The 19,749-nt window shown below is 38.5% G+C and overlaps 2 protein-coding genes across 5 annotated transcripts in view; one reads left to right on the forward strand and one right to left on the reverse strand.

Moving 5' to 3' along the window:
• Nucleotides 1-3,807, reverse strand: part of LOC129751192 (synaptobrevin) — a 41,070-nt gene extending 37,263 nt beyond the window's left edge. Inside the window, exon 1 of one of the 3 annotated variants that reach the window (XM_055746557.1) lies at nt 3,590-3,807. The gene's annotated coding sequence lies outside the window, so the exon portion shown is untranslated. The remainder of the gene's footprint in view (nt 1-3,589) is intronic. The other 2 variants (XM_055746559.1, XM_055746558.1) reach the window with 2 other exon arrangements.
• LOC129751190 (chondroitin sulfate N-acetylgalactosaminyltransferase 1) overlaps nt 1-17,232 on the forward strand; it is a 128,301-nt gene extending 111,069 nt beyond the window's left edge. For both annotated transcript variants that reach the window (XM_055746555.1, XM_055746556.1), the window contains 3 exons: nt 7,968-9,315; nt 15,452-15,600; nt 15,728-17,232. In XM_055746555.1, coding sequence (XP_055602530.1) covers nt 8,091-9,315; nt 15,452-15,600; nt 15,728-16,324 — 1,971 coding nt within the window. In that variant the 5' untranslated portion in view covers nt 7,968-8,090 and the 3' untranslated portion in view covers nt 16,325-17,232. The remainder of the gene's footprint in view (nt 1-7,967; nt 9,316-15,451; nt 15,601-15,727) is intronic.
• The last annotated feature ends 2,517 nt before the right edge of the window (nt 17,233-19,749 follow it).

A 19,749-nucleotide genomic window follows, 5' to 3' on the forward strand; every position in this document is an offset into this window, starting at 1 on the left:
CGAGCACATCCTCCAAATGAACCAGTACGGCCTTGGAATGACAAGAACGGAATTGCGGAGCCTTGCATTCCAACTAGCGGAAAAGAATAAATTGAATCATCCTTTCTGTCGAAAGAAACAACTCGCTGGTCGTGATTGGTTAGCTGGGTTCACAAAGCGACATCCGGAAATTTTTCTGAGGTCAGCAGAGCCAACATTTCTTGCTCGAATGAAAGGGTTCAATCGATCCAGTGTCGAGCGATTTTTCCAACTTCTTCAGGAGATCTACAGCAGTGATCAGTTCCCTCCAAACCGAAGATGGAACGCGGACGAGACTGGTTTCAGTACCGTGAGTTTTTGTTTTTTATTTTTCTTACTTGAAGACCTTGTTAATTTTTTTTATGAAATAGGTTCCTACAAAAGCTTCCAAAGTTTTTGCGAAGAAAGGTGCCCGACAAGTAGCTGGAGCAGTTGCCGCAGAAAGAGGTATAAATACAACAGCCATAATAGCTATGTCCGCAGCCGGAGAATTTATACCTCCAATGTTTATTTTCCCCCGAAAACGAATGAATCAGGCTCTTAAAATTGGAGCGCCTGAAGGATCGATTTTTGCGTGTTATGAGAGCGGTTGGAGCACTACCAATACGTTTTCCATATGGTTTGACCATTTTTTAGACAATACTAAACCATCAGCAGAATCTCCAGTCCTTCTTATCCTCGATGGACATTCGAGCCACACCAGGAACGTGGAAGTGCTTGAAAAGGCAAAAAATAGCCACGTCAGGATTCTTTCAATACCACCATCGCATAAGCTGCACCACCATCGCATAAGCTGCAGCCGCTGGATGTGTCTTTCATAGGACTTCAAGTCGAATTACAACGAGGCTCTTAAACAGTTCCAGAATGACAATCCTGGAACACCTGTCACTATTTTTAACGTGTACGCTTTGATTAATACCGCATACTCCGCAAGTGCTTCTATCTTGACTGCAAAAAGTGGATTCAAAGCAACCGGAATAAGTCCTATAAATAAACACATTTTTAAGGACGAGGATTTCGCAGCTTCTGATTTCCTGAACGAAGATTTTTCCAAACATGTCAGTGTGGAAACAAATGATCCAAATGTAGTGGCACCAAAGATCGTTGCAGTAGATCCTATCTTTAGAGTGCAGAACCTTCTAACTACGATGTGAATTACTATCCAGCTGATAACAATCTGATGATTAATTACATGAATGACGTAAATGCCGTCAAACCATTTGACCAAAGTATTAATAATTCGTCGGAAGGTAGCCTTCTCTTATTTTTTGTATCTTCTGGTGAAAAATTACTCAAAAAAACTTCTTTCTTTTCTACAGGTAATTCAAGTGCTAATCAGTTCGATGCTTCTGAATTTCTTATAATAGATCCGAATGTGTACTATAGTTTACAAGAAAATGGAAACATTTCTGTACACACTCTTATGTCCAATGATAATATTATTGAAATCAGCCCCGATAGCACTATCGTTCAGGAGACCAGTACAATTAATCAAACTATTCAAAACAATTCATCCGGATTCAACGATAGGTCTTCCGTGCTGGGAACAAATGAAAACAACCAACCAAGGCGATGGGATTTCGGGATTCGGGTTCCAACTAAAGGAGAGCTCAAGGGATTCGATATGCCACCTACCGTTACAGCACCAATACCTAAAAGAAATGTTAAAAAACGTCAATCAGCTAAATCGGCACAGTGTGTTGAATTAACATCATCACCATATCGTAAAAAGTTATTGAAGGATAACGCTGTTAAAAACATCAAAAGCATCAAAAAGAAGGATAGTGTTCGGAAAGGCCGACAGCGTAAATTTGCTGCAGATATCTTTGAAGATAATCTATGTTCATGTTGTGGGATTTTGTTCAGCATGTCTGAAAATGGAGAAGGATGGATGATGTGCATTCAATGCAAAACATGGTTCCATATCGAGTGCGCAACCAACCCGTCTTCAATAACTTGCGATATGTGTAAATGAAGGCCATTTTTCTACTATATTTTTATAATTAAAAAAAATGAAAAGCTGAACTTCCAAAGAACACAATTTTGTTTTTTATCTTTAAATAAAACCCCTTACTGAGTTATGTGTCTTTCATTTTGCATTCAAAAGAAAATTTTCATTAAAAATGGAAATTTTTCACCCCCATCCCTTTCTTCTTTGACAAAACCCATAGTTGATCGAACCATCCATAAAAACTTCAAGGAAACAACAATATCAGAGAACTTAAGGTTCATGATGAAATTTTGCTTTCTTTTCTCTATTTCTCTTCTCCAACCGGTTCATTAAATCTAAGGATAATATATTCTTCCAATATCGAATGTCAACAAAATTAAATTTGCTTACATTTCTGGTAGATTTGTGTTGACTGATTCTACTTATCAAAACTGGATCCACCATCGGAAATCAAATTCAATTATCCTAATTTCAGCGGTAAGTTTCGGTTCTATGTAAGAATGCAGGAGCTGCGCATTTTACCTCTTTGTTGTGGTTCATTTTGTACACACTTATGGTCATTTAACCCCACACGGCTAGAAAATCAATTTTGTGAAGGTGTTTTGAAATTTTACGATAAAGACGTGTTTTGTTGACTTTACTGCTTCTAAACGCATGAATTTTGAAGAAAACTTATTTATTTTCATAACTAGCGTCGAATTTATGAGATTGGATTCGTTATTGACGAGTTATTTAAGATTTCCCTTAACGTGTGCATCTTACCCCCAGTTCCCCTACATCAATAATTTTTCGAATGTATCATTGAATACCTGCAATTTGTTAAGCCCTAGTCTAGCCTAACAACAATCGAGCTATCGTTGCTCGGCTTTATGTTCTAGATATGCCTACTTTTTTTGTTCTTTTGCTAACAAATCTGATTGTTGAAGCACTTAGACTATGAACCATCTCAATTCACCATTGTTCAATTTTGAGCTAATTCAATACCTGTTATCTCGGTTGTTACGACCAGCAGTAAGAAATAAACTTACAACAATATTGTCTTTAACAACACTACTTAGAAGATGGACATGATAGCGAGGAAATTAACCAAGTAGAACCGAGTACCTAGAATGAGTCACAGCGACCGCACATTATCGTCGTTGCCGCGCGTCGTGAGCATGAGATCATTAACCGAATTCTCGTTGCTTGCACGGATTTTACGCATTCCGATGAAGGTAACCGCAAGGCAACTGAGGGCAAATCCAAGCAGAGCAGAGGAATGCGCTGGCAGCAAAGGGAAGCCCAAAAAATGAATTATCAACCTGTTGCATCGCTACCCGACTTGCGTTCACAACACAGGTACAGCTTTCCGGATTCAATTTCGGAATAATTAACTTGTGAGAACAGATTGATGCCACTGCAGCTGGAACCGATAGCGCATTCTAAGCGCACAATCTAAATGATACCTTCTAATGTGAAAGCTCACACACCTGAAGGGAAAAAAAAACAACGGGATTTGACACGTAAAACAGGTTTTGGTGATTCCATACGGGGATTGATGACACCAGTGAGTCAACTTTCATCACGAACAATTTTCAAACCCACAAAAAAAAGAACCACTTTAATCGGAGCGAAACTTACCGGAAACAATACAGCCCGGATAAATGCACACTTCTATCACCGAATCGGATACACTGGAACGGATTATCACGGCCGGAAGGGCTTGTTTTTGGCAGGACACTCGAAGAACAGAACGAATTTAAGTCGGGAGGAGTCAGCGAGTTCTTGTCTTTTGGGGCTGCGCTTTGATGGAAATTTTCACCTTCTCGTTTGCTCAAGCGCATACGTCAAAAACTAACAGCGAATGAACTGGTGTGCGGATGCGAACCATACACGGCGTAACCGTTTGTCGGAATTATTCGTTGGAATCCCAATAAGTTTTCGTATTTCACAAAAGAGTCAAAGCATTCAACGAGTTAACGACATCAAAACACAAAAAAAAAATAAAACCCTATTTTTTTTCTCGAAAGACCTTCAACATTTGAAACAAACAATGAACAAAAACTTATTAAATAAATCAGATTTTTATCTGAAGCAAAATTGTCAAACCGAAAAGCAGAATGAGGGAACCCTAAATACGCAGAGGATGAACTCGAATCGGTTCAAAGCTTACGCGTTGCGCAAAACGTCATACTGAATCGGTATTATTTACATTTTGAGGGGTGATTCAAATTAAACGCCTGAAGTTATGTAAGAAGTTAAATGAAAGTTTGTAGCCGTTTTCTATCTCCAGGAATTTGAATCTATGGCGAGATGGGCTTATTGGCCCCAGCCAACAAACAACAAAGAATTTGAATGTAGGTTGATCGGAATAATGAAGAAGAAAAGTAAAGTCGCGTGCATTTGATTCACGGATTTAATATTCGAAGTATCCTCTAGTTAAAGAGACAACCTTTGGCGACGACGGGCCAAATTCGTAAGCAGTACTATTTAAAAACGGTAGATATTCCGCGCTCCAGATTTTTGTTCTGATTCCAGAGAGATTTTCAAATTAAACGCCTAAAGTCAGCAGATACCAGTTTATCTTCTCTGTGGTTTAACTAGGGTTGCCATCCGTCCCACAAAAGCGGGACATGTCCCGCTTTTTTGTCGAATGTCCCGCCGTCCCGCTTTTTCCTTAAAATGTCCCGCTTTTTTTAAGGAAAACTTTTATAAAGTTTACTGATTAAAACTGGAAAAAATCAAACTTTATCCTCAATTTCAATAAAATTCATTGGTTCAACACAAAATATCCCTAAAGATACAGTAAGATTCTGATTCAGTTAAGCGTTTTTGGAGCACGTTCAACCAATGCAATAATATAACTTTGAAAAAAATATTGTTTAAGTACCTTCCAAATGATTATAGTTCGTAAATAAATCGAAGTTAAATTGCCTTTTATCATACACCACCTTTTTTTGACTCAATTATCCATAGTATACAATGATGAAAGTTTTCTTGAGCTTTCAAATTTTTAAAACAAATTTGAAATATACTTGTTACTGCATGAAAAGGTTTTTAACGTTTAAGCTGTTTACATGTAGGACTTAAATAACTCTCTCAAATAACGTGTTAATTAGCGAGAACCGTGGAAAATAACCGGCATAAAACCGTGTAAATCAGAGTCATGTAAGTTAAACTAAGAAAAATCAAAGCGCGTTAAAAAGACCTTAGTATACTTTCTATGAATAACTTCGACTGATGGTAAACGTCTAAGTTTGGCAATACAATTAAGCTTTTTTAAGAGTTTCTAAAATGTCCCGCTTTTTTCGGCTTTGTCCCGCTTTTTTGTCCTGAAATGTCCCGCATTTTTCTGAAAGTATCTGGCAAGCCTAGTTTAACCGTTTGAATATCCCTCTTTGTAAAACAAAACAAAAAAAGGTAATTTTATAAATTTATGCATTCAAGTTGTTATGAATAATAAAATTTTAGTTGTGGATTATAAAAAATTCTTAAGTCGTTAATTTTTTTCATTTAAGCTTCAAAATGTTTACATTCGACAAACTTAAATTCTAATTTTGAAAAAGACAATCGAAATTTCTGATTGAAATTTCATAAGGGAACTGAAATATATTGAATTTGATGAGAGGCAAATGAATCAAACTTGCGAGAAATGCTTTAAATTCAATGTAAAAAATGGATTACTAAACTTAATAAAAAAAAAGAGTTTACTTAGAAATGATATATAAAGATTTGTACATACTTTCAGGCGCTTACTTTTATATTTTTTGCATTATTTGTTTTTTTTTTGTCATCTTTGTAATATTTTTTTTCATTTTTGTCATTTTTGACATTTTCGTCATTTTTGTCATTTTTGTCATTTTTGTCATTTTGTCATTTTTGTCATTATTGTCATTTTTGTAATTTTTGTCTTTTTTGTCATTTTTGTCATTTTTGTCATTTTTGTCATTTTTGTCATTTTTGTCATTTTTGTCATTTTTGTCATTTTTGTCATTTTTGTCATTTTTGTCATTTTTGTCATTTTTGTCATTTTTGTCATTTTTGTCATTTTTGTCATTTTTGTCATTTTTGTCATTTTTGTCATTTTTGTCATTGTTGTCATTTTTGTCATTTTTGTCATTTTTGTCATTTTTGTCATTTTTGTCATTTTTGTCATTTTTGTCATTTTTGTCATTTTTGTCATTTTTGTCATTTTTGTCATTTTTGTCATTTTTGTCATTTTTGTCATTTTTGTCATTTTTGTCATTTTTGTCATTTTTGTCATTTTTGTCATTTTTGTCATTTTTGTCATTTTTGTCATTTTTGTCATTTTTGTCATTTTTGTCATTTTTGTCATTTTTATCATTTTTGTCATTTTTGTCATTTTTGTCATTTTTGTCATTTTTGTCAGTTTTGTCATTTTTGTCATTTTTGTCATTATTGTCATTTTGGTCATTTTTGTATTTTTTGTTATTTTTGTAATTTGTGTCATTTTTGTCATTGCTGGCATTTTTGTCACTTTTGTGATTTGTGTCAATTTATTATTTTAGTATCTATTTTATCTTCCTACCATTTTTTTATAATTTTAATTTCTGAACCCAGACTTGAATTTTTAAAAATTTACATTCAAATTTTTGAAATGGTAGTTTACCAAGACTTTTCACAAATCATTTTAAAATCTGAAATCTCAGTCCCGAAATTCGAAAATAACATTCTTAATTGTGAAATATGACTATTGAGGGATTCAAAGTTTCGCTAAGTTCTTCAGTTGGAATATTTTAAATATGAGCTCACAACTGTTCAATATGTAAAAATTAGCAAAAAGTTGTGAAATAAACAAAGTAAATGTGGCTTTAAAGCTTGTAAATGTTGAACTTATGCATTTGGCGCTAATTGAATATCAATTTACGGGTAAAAAAAAATAAAGGAGGCATCTAGTAAACGCCTAAAAGTATGCCTAAGCATTAACTGTTCAACTTTCAAGATTCAATTTTTTGAAAATCAAACAAATTTCAAAGTATTTAAATAAAAAATTTTCTCAATGTATCCAGATTTCAAAATTCCTGAAAAATTCTTGACATGCATGAAATTCTGCTTTGCGTTGCACGATGTCTTAAAGCCAAATACGAAATTGCGTTCGTAAATTGATCTTTTTAATGCGATTTTTTGACGCCTCAAAAAGCCTCAATGAATGATGAATTTTGTTGGTAATGTAAAAAGCTTCTGCAGCAAACAAATCAGTTTTACTCGGTCGATAAAAAATAGATTTGCAATTTAAGATTACAAAAATCAGTCACTCAATTAATCTCAATCTGGAAATTTTCAATTAACGCCATCAAATATTTTCTCAAGCAACCCAAAAAAAAACTTCACATTTTCCTAAAGCGATTTAAACTTTCTGAACCACACATTTTTTCTTCTATCTTTTCGCAGGCATATAGCAGAAATCTTATACCGTAAAAAATTATGAAAATTTTGAAAAGGGCCCTGATATGAAAAAAAACATTAATAGCCTATACTACCTTAAAACATTGCTTGAAAAAATTTCTATTGATTGCAAACTTCAGAAAAGCTTGTCTAAAGTTCGCCGAGCTTGACTATAAATAAAGTATACCTTAAAATTATTAGCAATATGATTTAAAAAAAAAAAGATTTTTCACAACCTTGTAATGGGTCATTTAAGCGTCTGAAAGTATATAAAACTTAAGTCGCTGATCATTAAATGTGAAAATTTATTTGGAGTATAGTCATTGTTAATACTGATTGATTTTTATTTTGAAATAAAGAACCCTCTGAATGCAAAATTGTATGTTTACAATTTTAATTCTTCAATTGCTTATATTGGAATTTTTTCTCATATTTTGGTTTCTCAACAGAAAAATAAAAAGTGACAATACTAAGATTTCCAACGAAATAACTATTTAATTTTGAATTTAATGAAAAACCATTTGGAGGCTTTCAAAGTAGACTTTTAAAATATTCGTACTTGTAAGATGATGAAATGATTCACAACAGTATTTTCCTCTCGATTCTTTTCCAGACCTGATCTCGATGCATCACCGAATGACCCAGACTTCCTCAACCAAGATCAGCAGTCCCGAAACTCGATGAACCTAACTCGCCCAACGGACCGGACCCTGAAGCAGCACCAAGGATCAGCAGCATGGTTCGCATGGCAGGATCGAAACTGTTGGCCCGGCTGCTCCTGTTGATCTCGTCCGTTACGCTTGTGTCGCTTCTGGCACTGACCCGCTGTGGTCTGGGTGGGCTGATTGCCAACGAGAATGGCATCGTTGTGGGAAGGGATGTTAGTGGAAGTTCCGGTGGCGCCGCCGGAAGTGACGAAGAGTACGTGGCCGTTTCGGGAATGCAACTGCGATCGGGGATCGTGGTCGATCAGCAGGATTCACCGGCGGTCCAAAGTGCCCGATACACGGCGAACGATGAGCAGGCATCCGGCTATCTTCAAATGCTACAGCAACGGGAAGAAGAAAACCTCAAGGAGGTAGCAAAGCTAACGGCCGAGATCAAGGCTCTTAAGTTACAGATCTTGCAGCTAAGGAACAGTGCTCACGCGGCTGCAGCAGCGCAACAGATCCCAGTTGGAGAGCTGCTCGGAAACGGAAGCAGTAATGGACCGAACGTTCCAGCAGCTGTTCCGATAGTCCACGATTGTTCCGCTTTCATCCGACGGCAGGTTGGAGCTGCCGAGATTCTTCACGGGCTTCCATTGAATAACGAGTATGAGTTGATTCCCTTCAACCACTTCACATTCAGTCGAATCTATCCGATCGAGCTTGGGTTGGGAAAAAGAGTTGTCGAAAAGCCTATTGGCTACAAGAGAAGAGACATCCTCGGCGCGCTGAACAAGGCCTTGGAGACCCTCAACAGGAATATCACCACGCCCACGGGAAAGTACACCCTGGATGATTTTTCCGAAGGTATCTATCGGAACGAACCAACAACCGGAACGCAGTACGAGCTGTACTTTCGGACCAAAGATGCCACCCAAAACAAGAGCTCTTCCTCCCACCATGGGAACAATGCGAACGATCACAGCACCACCAAGCTGATCGTGATGCGTCCCTTTGCGCCGATGCAAACGATCCAGATGGAGATTGTGGTGCCCCGGCAGCAGCTGGAAAAAGAACTGATCCATATCATATTGCCCTTGTCGGGGCGAACTTCGACCTTTCAGAGCTTCATGGATAAGTACGTTAAGATTGCGCTCAAACATGATAAACGGGTGCACCTGACGGTGGTGTACTTCGGTGAGGAGGGACTTTCGGAGGCGCGATCGATCATGAGTCGAGTGATTGGGATGAAGAATTCCGGCGGTAACTCTTCCAACTTGAAGCTGCTGGCGCTGAACGAGACCTTCTCCAGGGGTGAGTAGACTTAATTTATTTACTTTATCCATGAAACATTACTATTGGACTTTATTTTCTATCAGTAGTTACCACAAAGAGCTAATGCTATTGGGTTTTGTTTGAATCGCATGAGCTTATCTCTATCTAAAAAAGCTACCAGAGTTCTTTGAGGTAATCCTAAGGAACAAATTTAGTCAAAAGTTGAAAGTTCTTTTTATTTCTCGTGAGAAATATAAGATCATTAACAAACACATTGGAAAGCCCTGGACTGGAGCGATCTAAAAAGGCGCTTGCGTTGCGATAAGGGAACCCTGGATTGGTGCTTGGTACTCAAGGCACAAAAGAATGCTCCAGCTCTGCAGGTGTTCGCCAATGCAAACTGGGCGTATGATCCTACCGACAGAGGCGTTCGGTAAGCGGTGCGATCTTCAAGATGTTTGCATGCACCGTGGAATGGATGAGGCGCAAACAGAAGACTGTTGCGTTGTCCTCATCGGAAGCCAAGCTGACTACGGTGTGCAGTGTGGCTTGTCAAGGTGATTGGATGTTGAGATACTTCGAGGATAATCCGTGAACTATAAAGGTTGCGGAAGATACTAAGGACGGTCACCTCAAACATGTTGACGTGAAGTTTCAATACCTGCTGGTGAAACAGAAATGGATTCGTTCGGAGTGTCTCCGAACGAACGGATAGCTGGTAGATGTGATGACGAAGAGGCTACTGAAGACAGCGTTCCTTCGACAATGTGTTAACATGGTGTGGCTGCATAGCTTGACGGGAGGTGGTTTTACGCTGAAGTCAATCCGTCTTTTTCAGGGCCGAATCAGAAACAATTTTGTTCATAGCAGTACCCAGACAACCATTTGGTGGGTATTTCGAATTTGCAACACAAATATACGTGCAAATATACGTGTAAACATATCGTATATAATGCAGCAAAACCAGTATATACGTATTACCATATATACCATATAGGTACATTAGCACACAATTTCTTGATTTGGATTGTATTGTCGTAACAAAATCATGCAATGCATCTAAATACGATAAAGAATATGCATGGGCCGCATATTGTAGGTGCAGAATTACGAAAATGAGTTTAAATTACATTCTATACGATATAATCTGTAAAATAAAATACGACTTCTGGTTGTCTGGGTAGCCTTTAAAATCAGCGCCCCTGTGCCAATCCGTCTTTCTACCGGATGCTACTTCCTAAGCAAATTCGTCTTTTTTCACCATAAGGCCAAATCACAACAAACAATCATCAGAAGCTTCCCTCAATTCTGTGCTCCCTAAACCAATCCGTTTTAATCCACCAGAAGGCCAAATCAAAACAAAGAATCAGCAGCAGCCTAAAATCTGCGGTGTCTATAGAGTCCCAACGGGCGTTTAAAAGCAACTTCGTATTATAAAAACTTTGAAGTAGATTTAAAGGCTAAAATCTACTTTTTTCGAACTTCAAAACGTGTTTGCATAAATAAACACATCGTTACTTGGGAAACAACTATATGAAGTACACATTAAGTTCCGGAAGAACTTTTTAACAGCTTGAAAGTGGGAATTAAGTGGAAATAAAGAACCTGAAAGTCGTTTTAAAGAAAATCATCACATCGAGTAAAATCGTTGCCTACTCATGATGTTCATATAGGGCAACAAGTATGGATCTCAACTTTCAAGCGGCGAGCTCGGGTTCGAGGCTTGGTAAGAACATGTTTTTTAAAGGTAATGTGAGTTAATAACAAATATGGTTGATTAATATGAATCAAATAGGCGGACTTGGGAAGGCAATTGAAGGAGCGAAAGAGTAATTTTTTCAATTTTTTATGCTGCTTGTAAAGTGGATTTTGAAGCTGGTTAGAAGTTGTTTGGCGATTTATGCAAACTTTTTTTCAACTTTAAAGTTCGTTTAACTACTTAAAAATTGAGCTGAAAAGAAGTTGTATTAGCATACTCGATTAAGCTGATTAAACCTGATAGAGGAATGTTATCCGAACTTTTGGTTGCTTGGGTAAGCCAATCCGTCAAAACAAACAATCAGCAGCAGTAGCTTTTAAAATCTGCGCTTCCTACGTCTACCTGTCTTTTCCCACCGGAGGGCCGAATCACAACAACCAATTAGCAGCAGAAAGCCTTAGATTTAGCGCCTCCTAAGCCAATTCCGTCTTTAACCACACCGGAAGGCCAAATCGAACAAACAGTTAGAAGCAGTAGCTTTACAAATTTGCGCTTCCTAAGCCAATTCTTCTTTTTTACATTGGAAGGCCAAATCACAACTAGCAATCAGCAGCAGCAGCCTTTAAAACCAGCGCTCTCTGTGTCCACCTTTCTACCGGATACCGAATCAGAAACAAATTTTTCGTAGCAAAAACCTGAATGAATGCTTCTGTACCGATCCATTCGTAAATATGTATTGGATTTGACGTATTTGACGTCTTAAAATTAATGGCTGTTAGCTTTACGCCTTGCTAGCTAAGCTTTCATACTAAGATTAATTTACATGTCAATATGAGAATCTAGGAAAAATTGTGCTATTGATCTCAATACAACAATGTGTTTTTGCTTCAAAATCGATGTAATATCTGCTACCTGTCGTCGTTCCGTTAGTTCCACCATTAGGCTTCTTCACTTGTTCTCATACGTTGAGCATTCAAACAGCAGATGTTGCGGGTCTGCTGAAACTGCTCCGCAACTGCAGCAAGCATCTTGAATAATCCTGTTTCTGGCCAGGTGCGCCGGCAAACGAGAGTGGTTACTGATCAATTTATTATTGATTGTTAGTTCTCTTCGACGTAAGATTTCTCCTATCCACCAAGGTCTTATTTGTACTTTCGGCAAGATACCGTAACAATATCTCCCTTTCAATCCACTATTCCAACGTTGTTGCCATACTCCCAGCTGGCGAACCTCCGAGGGAAATGTAATATCATAGTGATTGAAGGTATAAGATGAGGGATTGCCATATCCAGTGGCTTCCTTAGCCAGTTGATCCGCAGATTCATTCATCGCGATTCCTTGATGAGCTGGTACCCACAACAGAGTTATTTCATAACCTAATCGTTCCATTTGTATAATCTGTTCTTGGATCATGAACCATACTTCTGGCAAATAAGCTCTGCTTCTCTTATTGGCCAGATATGGTAGAGCACTCATACTGTCGGATAGTAGCACATATTTTCCACGCGGCAGATTGTTGATACACGATATACCGTCTCTTATCGTTAATATCTGTGCAATGAAAACCGTACAATAATCAGGTAGCTTTATTTTAACCGAAATCTGCTGGTCAAAGGTGACAAGAGCATACTCGGTACCGTGTTTCGTTTTGGATCCATCTGTTGCTAAAGTTTTGTAGTCTGTGTATTTATTTGTCAAGTATTCTTCCACTAATGCACAGATACTGTCTTGTCTCGAGTAGATGGAGGAGCTAGATTCTTAAGAAACTTATAAAGAAGGTCCTCGTTTCGTAATTGAGAGGCTTTTCTGTAGTTGCCTTTAAATGTCTTTGCCATTTTCCACATTTTACTCAGCGCAGTTTGGCTATTCCAGGATTCGCAGAGCTTTCGCCACGACTCCTGCTTCTTTGTTTTGAGCATAGTTTTAGACTTAGTTTCGGCAGCTAGATATGCTTTTGGGTGTCACGGTGGTATGCGTTGCGTCTCCATGCTCTAAATTTACAACTCATATCGTTACTGCTAATGTAAGCTCGGAATCCCAAAAAGGTTAACTAGGCCGATTCCGATGGATGGATTGTCTATCATTAGATGAGGAAACCAGACTTCCGTTGATAGATGACACAAACTCGTCGTATGGCATGTTTCGGTTGGCTTCGACACGTTCAGTCATATTGTCACTGAACATAGTCCAGTTTATCTTGCTGAGATTGGGCTTTGCAGGGTATGTGCATTCTCCTCTGATGTCCAAATCGAATAAGATAGGCGCATGATTGTTAGTGAATAAGGCATCCAGTGTATCCCAACTCGAGTTGAGACTAGTGTCAGCAGATACAATTGTAAAATCTTCCCATTATTGATAACGACCAGATTAGCTTCGTTGATTGTTGCTTCCAAATGTCGGCCTCGTGTATTCGTATCCTGGAATCCCCACATCATATGTTTAGCGTTGAAATCGCCTGCTATTACACATGGTTGAGGTACCTCTGAGAGAAAGGTTTCCAATTCTTCCGGCGTTATTCGGTCTTGGGGACGAATATACACCGAGCAAACGGTGAGTGTACTCCTTCCAAATTTCACCAGGCATGCCACGGCTTGTATTGAAGTCGGTCGTTGTAAGATGTTTGTTGAATAGAGTCCTTTGTTGCAGATGATGGCTACACCCATAGAATTACAGTCGAGCCGATACATCTCCATATTGTGTATCCCAAAGCGCATAAATATGTTGGTCCAGGTGAGTCTCGGAAAAAAGGCAATAGTCATTTGGTTTTAAGTGATGAAGTGAGGAACTTTTCTTACCGCGCCCCTACAGTTCCACTGTAGAAACCGCAGGGGAATATACGATGGAGAGCCTGATGTTTATCATAAGCGCAGTATGAACTCCTGTATCCCGTCTGAAATGGAACGGCTTGCATTTTGTTTGTACGTCTCGATAATCAGCATCGAAGTACTTTTCCAGTATTTTTTGGATAGTCTCGTCTACAACTTGGGACTGTAGTGATTCATTGATGACGTTTTCAAGTTTGTTGTCTACACATAATTGCAATTGTGGAGGACCCACGCAAACTGAAATCGAGGTTCCACTGACAGAGCTAACTCGGGGCTTTTTGGGCACGACTCACTTATAGGTGAGTCATGAGAGAGTGAAGGAAATGCTTCGTTATTGAAAACAACCGGGAAAGATGTTGACTCATTCGAAGTCGACGGCTTGGCTAGGGCTTCAAATCAATTGGTTTTACCTTGTGAAAAGGTGGTCTGCTTCACTCGCATTTCATCTTGTTGTTTTAGTGAACATGGGACATTTGTTTCGTTCGTCGGTGGAGTGTTCCCCAGAACAGTTAACACATTTAGGGTCATTCGTGGGACATCAGTGAACATCAGCAATGGGAGTTTGTATGCAGCGATTGCAGCGTTTCGCACTACGACAATTGTTCTCGTGGTGAGCGAATCGCCAACACTTACGACAATGCCTAATGGGGTATAGGTACGGTTTGATGGGATACAATACTTTACCAAACTCGACATGAGTAGGTGAGTGAGTGCCCGAAAAAGTGAACACTACTGTCCACAATAAAGTAGTCGTTACTCCCACTTTTCTCGTGATCCGTCTGGATTCAATAATTTGATTATTATTGTCTTGGTTAGCTCTTGCCTTATCAAATGGATTCGCATGCTCGAGCTCCGAGTCGGAGACTTCAGGGTCGATGTATGCGACTCCCAAACACTCGCAAAACCTTTGGGGAATGTACAGCTTAGTATTGGGATACTCTTTAGAAACTAACGCATTGGCATCGATGCGATTTTCCATGAGGATTTTGGTCTTCCTTCTTGAAATGGCGACTGCTTTGATATAACCTCCTCCAAAATCTTTATGGATCAGCGCGGATAGATAAGCTTCCTCCACCTTCCTTCTGGAGCTTCAGCGATTACCACAAAGGGCCCGGTAAAATTTGCGGCATATTTACGGATGCGCTTATGTGGTTCCCTTGAATCAGATAGACTTATGATTTGGCACAAACTGTAAAGTTTGTCAGATAGCTGTTAACTCAACGAAAGCTGAGAGCGAACTGTGTCGAACAGCTTAGGCGTCGAAGTTGGGATTTATTTTGCTTCAAATATTTGTACCTATCGACGAAATAGGTCACAATTCACCCACTTAGAGGGTCTTCAAGCATTTTCGGGAAGAAAAAAAAACATGAAAACAAGTACTTTTTCCACTCCAACGATCCTTACTAATTTGATTAATTAGCTTTTGGGTTCAATATTTTACCCAAAAGCTTTCAACCAACAATGAAGGTAGTTTAGAGTGGATTTAAGTCGCATGCCAATTCATTTTCATAAGTGACAGTTTAAACTTGTAGGTACATTCATTGTAATTTATATAGGATTCTATGCATTTGTACTTTCAGAAATTCAACAGATCTAACATCAATTAAACAAGGGTTTTACTCAATTTGCTTTATTTATTTCTTTGCAACAGCAAAAGCACTGCGCGTCGGCGCCGAAAAAGTCTGGAGCAGCAATGTAAATAAGGACAAGGACGTGCTGCTCTTCATGTGTGATGTAGATATAGTATTTAGTGCAAAATTCCTAGATAGATGCCGCTGGAACACCAAACCGAATAAAAAGGTGAGCGGTTGGTTTGAGGGGAGGGACTATTTTTTGTCTTTTTTTTTAAACGAATTGAGAATTTTGGAGTTTTGTTAAGGTGTTTTCTAGATGTTAATATGCTTTTTGTTTTAATTTATCTAAACAGGTCTACTACCCGGTGGTCTTCAGCTTGTATAACCCACACGTGGTTTACACGTTGCAAGGTAAGGAAGTTCCGCCGGAAACCGACCAGTTGGTCATTTCCAAGGATTCTGGCTTCTGGAGAGACTTCGGCTACGGAATGACCTGCCAGTATCGGTCGGATTTCCTCAAGGTGCGCGGATTCGACGAAGAGATCATCGGCTGGGGTGGTGAAGATGTGATGCTGTACCGGAAGTACGTTCGGTCGCACATAAAGGTGATTCGGGCGACAGATCCGGGTATCTTCCACATCTGGCATCCAAAGATCTGCACCGGGGTCACTCCGGGCCAGAAGCTTTCGGTCGATCAGTATCGAGCGTGCATCCGATCGAGGGCGTTGAATGAAGCGTCGCATGCCCAGCTGGGATTTCTGGCCTTCCGGGACGACATTGTGGCCAACGAGGGCAAAATGATGCTAGCTGGGGGGAAATATGGAGCGGCGTCGAACAAAACTAAGGTTAGCAAATTTGTGGGCAACGGGGTGGGGAAATATGGTGCTGCAAGCGGGGGGGATATGGACAAGAAAGTTACAACGACTAATAGCAGTAGAAAGAGCACATGATCTTTTATGATCCAGCATCAGGAAAGCATCTGGAGGATAGAGTTTTAGGTTAAGGCTCTTGTTAAGGACCAATAGAAAGAAATAGCGAAAAAACGAGAGTTTTCCTGATGTTGAAGAGCTCATATTAGAAACAAAAAAGTAAATCAGAAACGGATCGTTCCACATAGAGTAGCGCTCGAGTAGATTTGAAAAATTTTGCTCTGTTACAGTTGGGTTTAAAGCAAATTAAAAGAAAAAAAAAACAACCAAAAACTAAAATACCAATACATTTGTAAATAAATTTAACGAAAACAAGAAAAAAAAACTGTAGAAGACTTGAAATCTCTTTTTCTAGCTTTACAACAGTATGGAATGAATAACAAATCGAAACGATTCAAAACTTTTACACAAAATCGAAAATGCCTCGCGTGGTATGCAGACATTCAAAAGAAAGTCGTTTAGACCTATAATTATTGTTTTTATCAAATTTGTTTAAATTATCAAAATTAGTTCTTACCCTAGGCTGTTGACAAGATTGTCTATAAGAATCGCTATAAAGTGAAACAATGCTTTAAATTTAATTCCAATTGTTCCAAAATCCTGTTAGGTTGTAACCAAAATCGTTGATGCTTGTTTAAGAGATAGGAAATGAAGTCGTCATTAGTTCAGTTCCTATGCCAAAATATTTTAACCTAAATCAAAACAAAAATGTAAATTTAATAGGTTAATACCCTCAAATCGATCGATTTGTAGTTATGTAACCAAAAATCAGTTCAGGGTAAAAATCGGTTACATGGAGTTGTGAAATTTAAATTGTACATAATAAAGAACTAAATTAGTGCAATCCGCGAAAATATCTTGTAGTGCGAAACGCGAGAGATTACGAAACAAGGACTAATAAATTCCATTGGCGAAATTCAAACATTTCAGCAACTAAAATAATTCCTTTTATGAGTATGTTTTTTAAAAATTATGATGACAGCCATGAGAGAAATAAACGTTTCAATTTAAAAGAAACGATGGAATCACCGATTTTTTGTACCAATGTTTATTTCTACACATCCCAGTGCTTCTACAGTCGAGTAATTGCGCGGCAATAGTGAAATCAGTGAGCAAAAATCACCTCCAACCTAGTTATGATTATTACTGTCAGCCATGCGCAGCACACGATAATTGCTTGAAGCTTGGAGGCGCGTAACGACAATCGCAGCGAGTTATTAATCCATTTTTCTATTGTGACACCTCCAGGTCACCCACGCCAAACATGACCGGATGAACGTGGATGCGATGCTACGTGGATAAGAGGCCATCGACCAACCGGAAGTCGCGGACCGTAAATAGAGCAATGAAAAGTGGTGTTGCTACGTTTTTTTTTTCTACAATGCGCTCATGGAAGTTGATTTTCGATGATTGTTTGTTGAACTAATTTTGTTCAACCGAACTGGATAAAGGTTGATTTTACACTGATTCAATGTAATACAAATACTTCCCTCAAAAAAAAAGTGGGGGAGGTAGTAATTTGGCTACGACCGCTAAACGTAGAATTACGCAATTGTTTTTTGTCAATGTATAGAATAACAGAATTTATAGTGCATTTTTGAAATGACCAACATATGAGTGTCAAAATGGCAATATGACGTGACAAATTTCAATCATTTAAAAGAATTTAACCATGTGACATAAACCTATCGCTAGAAATAATCTGAGCATGCAGTACATGAGACATAATCGGATCATGCAACATAATCAGATCATGTAACATAATTCGACCAGGTGACCTAATTCAACTATGCAATAAAATCGACCATCTGAGATAATCCGACCATGCAACATAATCGACCATGTGGCACAATCTGATTATGCAATATAATCAACCATGTGACAATATCCGATCATGCAGTTAAATCGAAGATGTGACATTATCTGATCATGCAACATTTTCGACCATGCAACATATTTTGATCATGTGACAAAATCCGACCATGCTACATAACACGATCATGCAACATAATCCGACCATGTGACAAAATCCAACCATTCAACATAATCGAATCATGCAACATAATCGGACCATGTGACATAATCCGATCCTGTGACATAATCGACCATGCAACAAATATGTGACATAATCCGACCATGTGACATAATCGGACCATGTGACATAATCGGAGCATGCAAGATAACCAGACCATGTGACATAATCCGATTATGTAACAAAATCGGACCATGTGACATAATCCAACCATGCAACATTATCGACCATGTGAAATAATCCGACCATGAACATAATCGACCATGTGACATAATTCGATCATGCAACAAAATCGACCATGTGACATAATCGAATCATGCAACATAATCCGACCATGCAACATAATCGGACCATGCAACATAATCGGACCATGTGACAGAATCTGATCATGCAACATAATCCGACCATGCGACAAAATCGGACCATTTGATATAATCCGACCATTCAACATGTGACATAATCCGACCATGCAACATAATCTGACCATGTGACAAAATCTAACCATGCAACATAATCGGATCATGCAACATAATCAGACCATGTGACATAATTGCCCATGCAACAGAAATAGACCATGTGACATAATCCGACCATGCAACATAATCCGACCATGTGATGAAATCCAACCATGTGACATAATGGGACCATGTGACATAATCGACCATGTGACATAATCCGACCATGCAACATAATCGGACCATGTGACATAATCCGACCATGCAACATAATCCGACCATGTGACAAAATTAAACTATGCAACAGAATCAGACCATGTGACATAATCGCCCATGCAACATTATCGACCATGTGACATAAATCGATCATGCAAAATAATCGGACCATGTAACATAATCCGATCATGCAACATAATCCGACCATGAGACATAATCCGATCATGCAACATCATCGAACTATGTGACATAATCGATCATGCAACATAAATGGACCCTGTGCCAAAATCCGACCATGCAACATTATCGATCATGTGACATAAATCGATCATGCAACATAATCGAATCATGCAACATAATCGGACCATGTGACATAATCGCCCATACAACATAATTAGACCCTGTGACAAAATCTGACCATGCAACATTATCAACCACGTGACATAAATCAATCATGCAACATAATCCGGCCATGCAACATAACCCGACCATGTAACATAAATTGACCATGTGACATAATCCGACCATGCAACATAATCGGACCATGTGACATAATTTGACCATGTAACATAATCCGACCATGCTACATAATCCGACCATGTGACGAATTCTAACCATGCAACATAATTGTACCATGTGACATAATCGACCATGCAACATAATCGGACCATGTGACAAAATTAAACCATGCGACATAATCGGACCATGTGACATAATCGCTCATACAACATTATCGACCATGT

This window comes from Uranotaenia lowii, chromosome 3, assembly GCF_029784155.1.
Source record: "Uranotaenia lowii strain MFRU-FL chromosome 3, ASM2978415v1, whole genome shotgun sequence".
Taxonomy (NCBI): Eukaryota; Metazoa; Arthropoda; class Insecta; order Diptera; family Culicidae; genus Uranotaenia; species Uranotaenia lowii.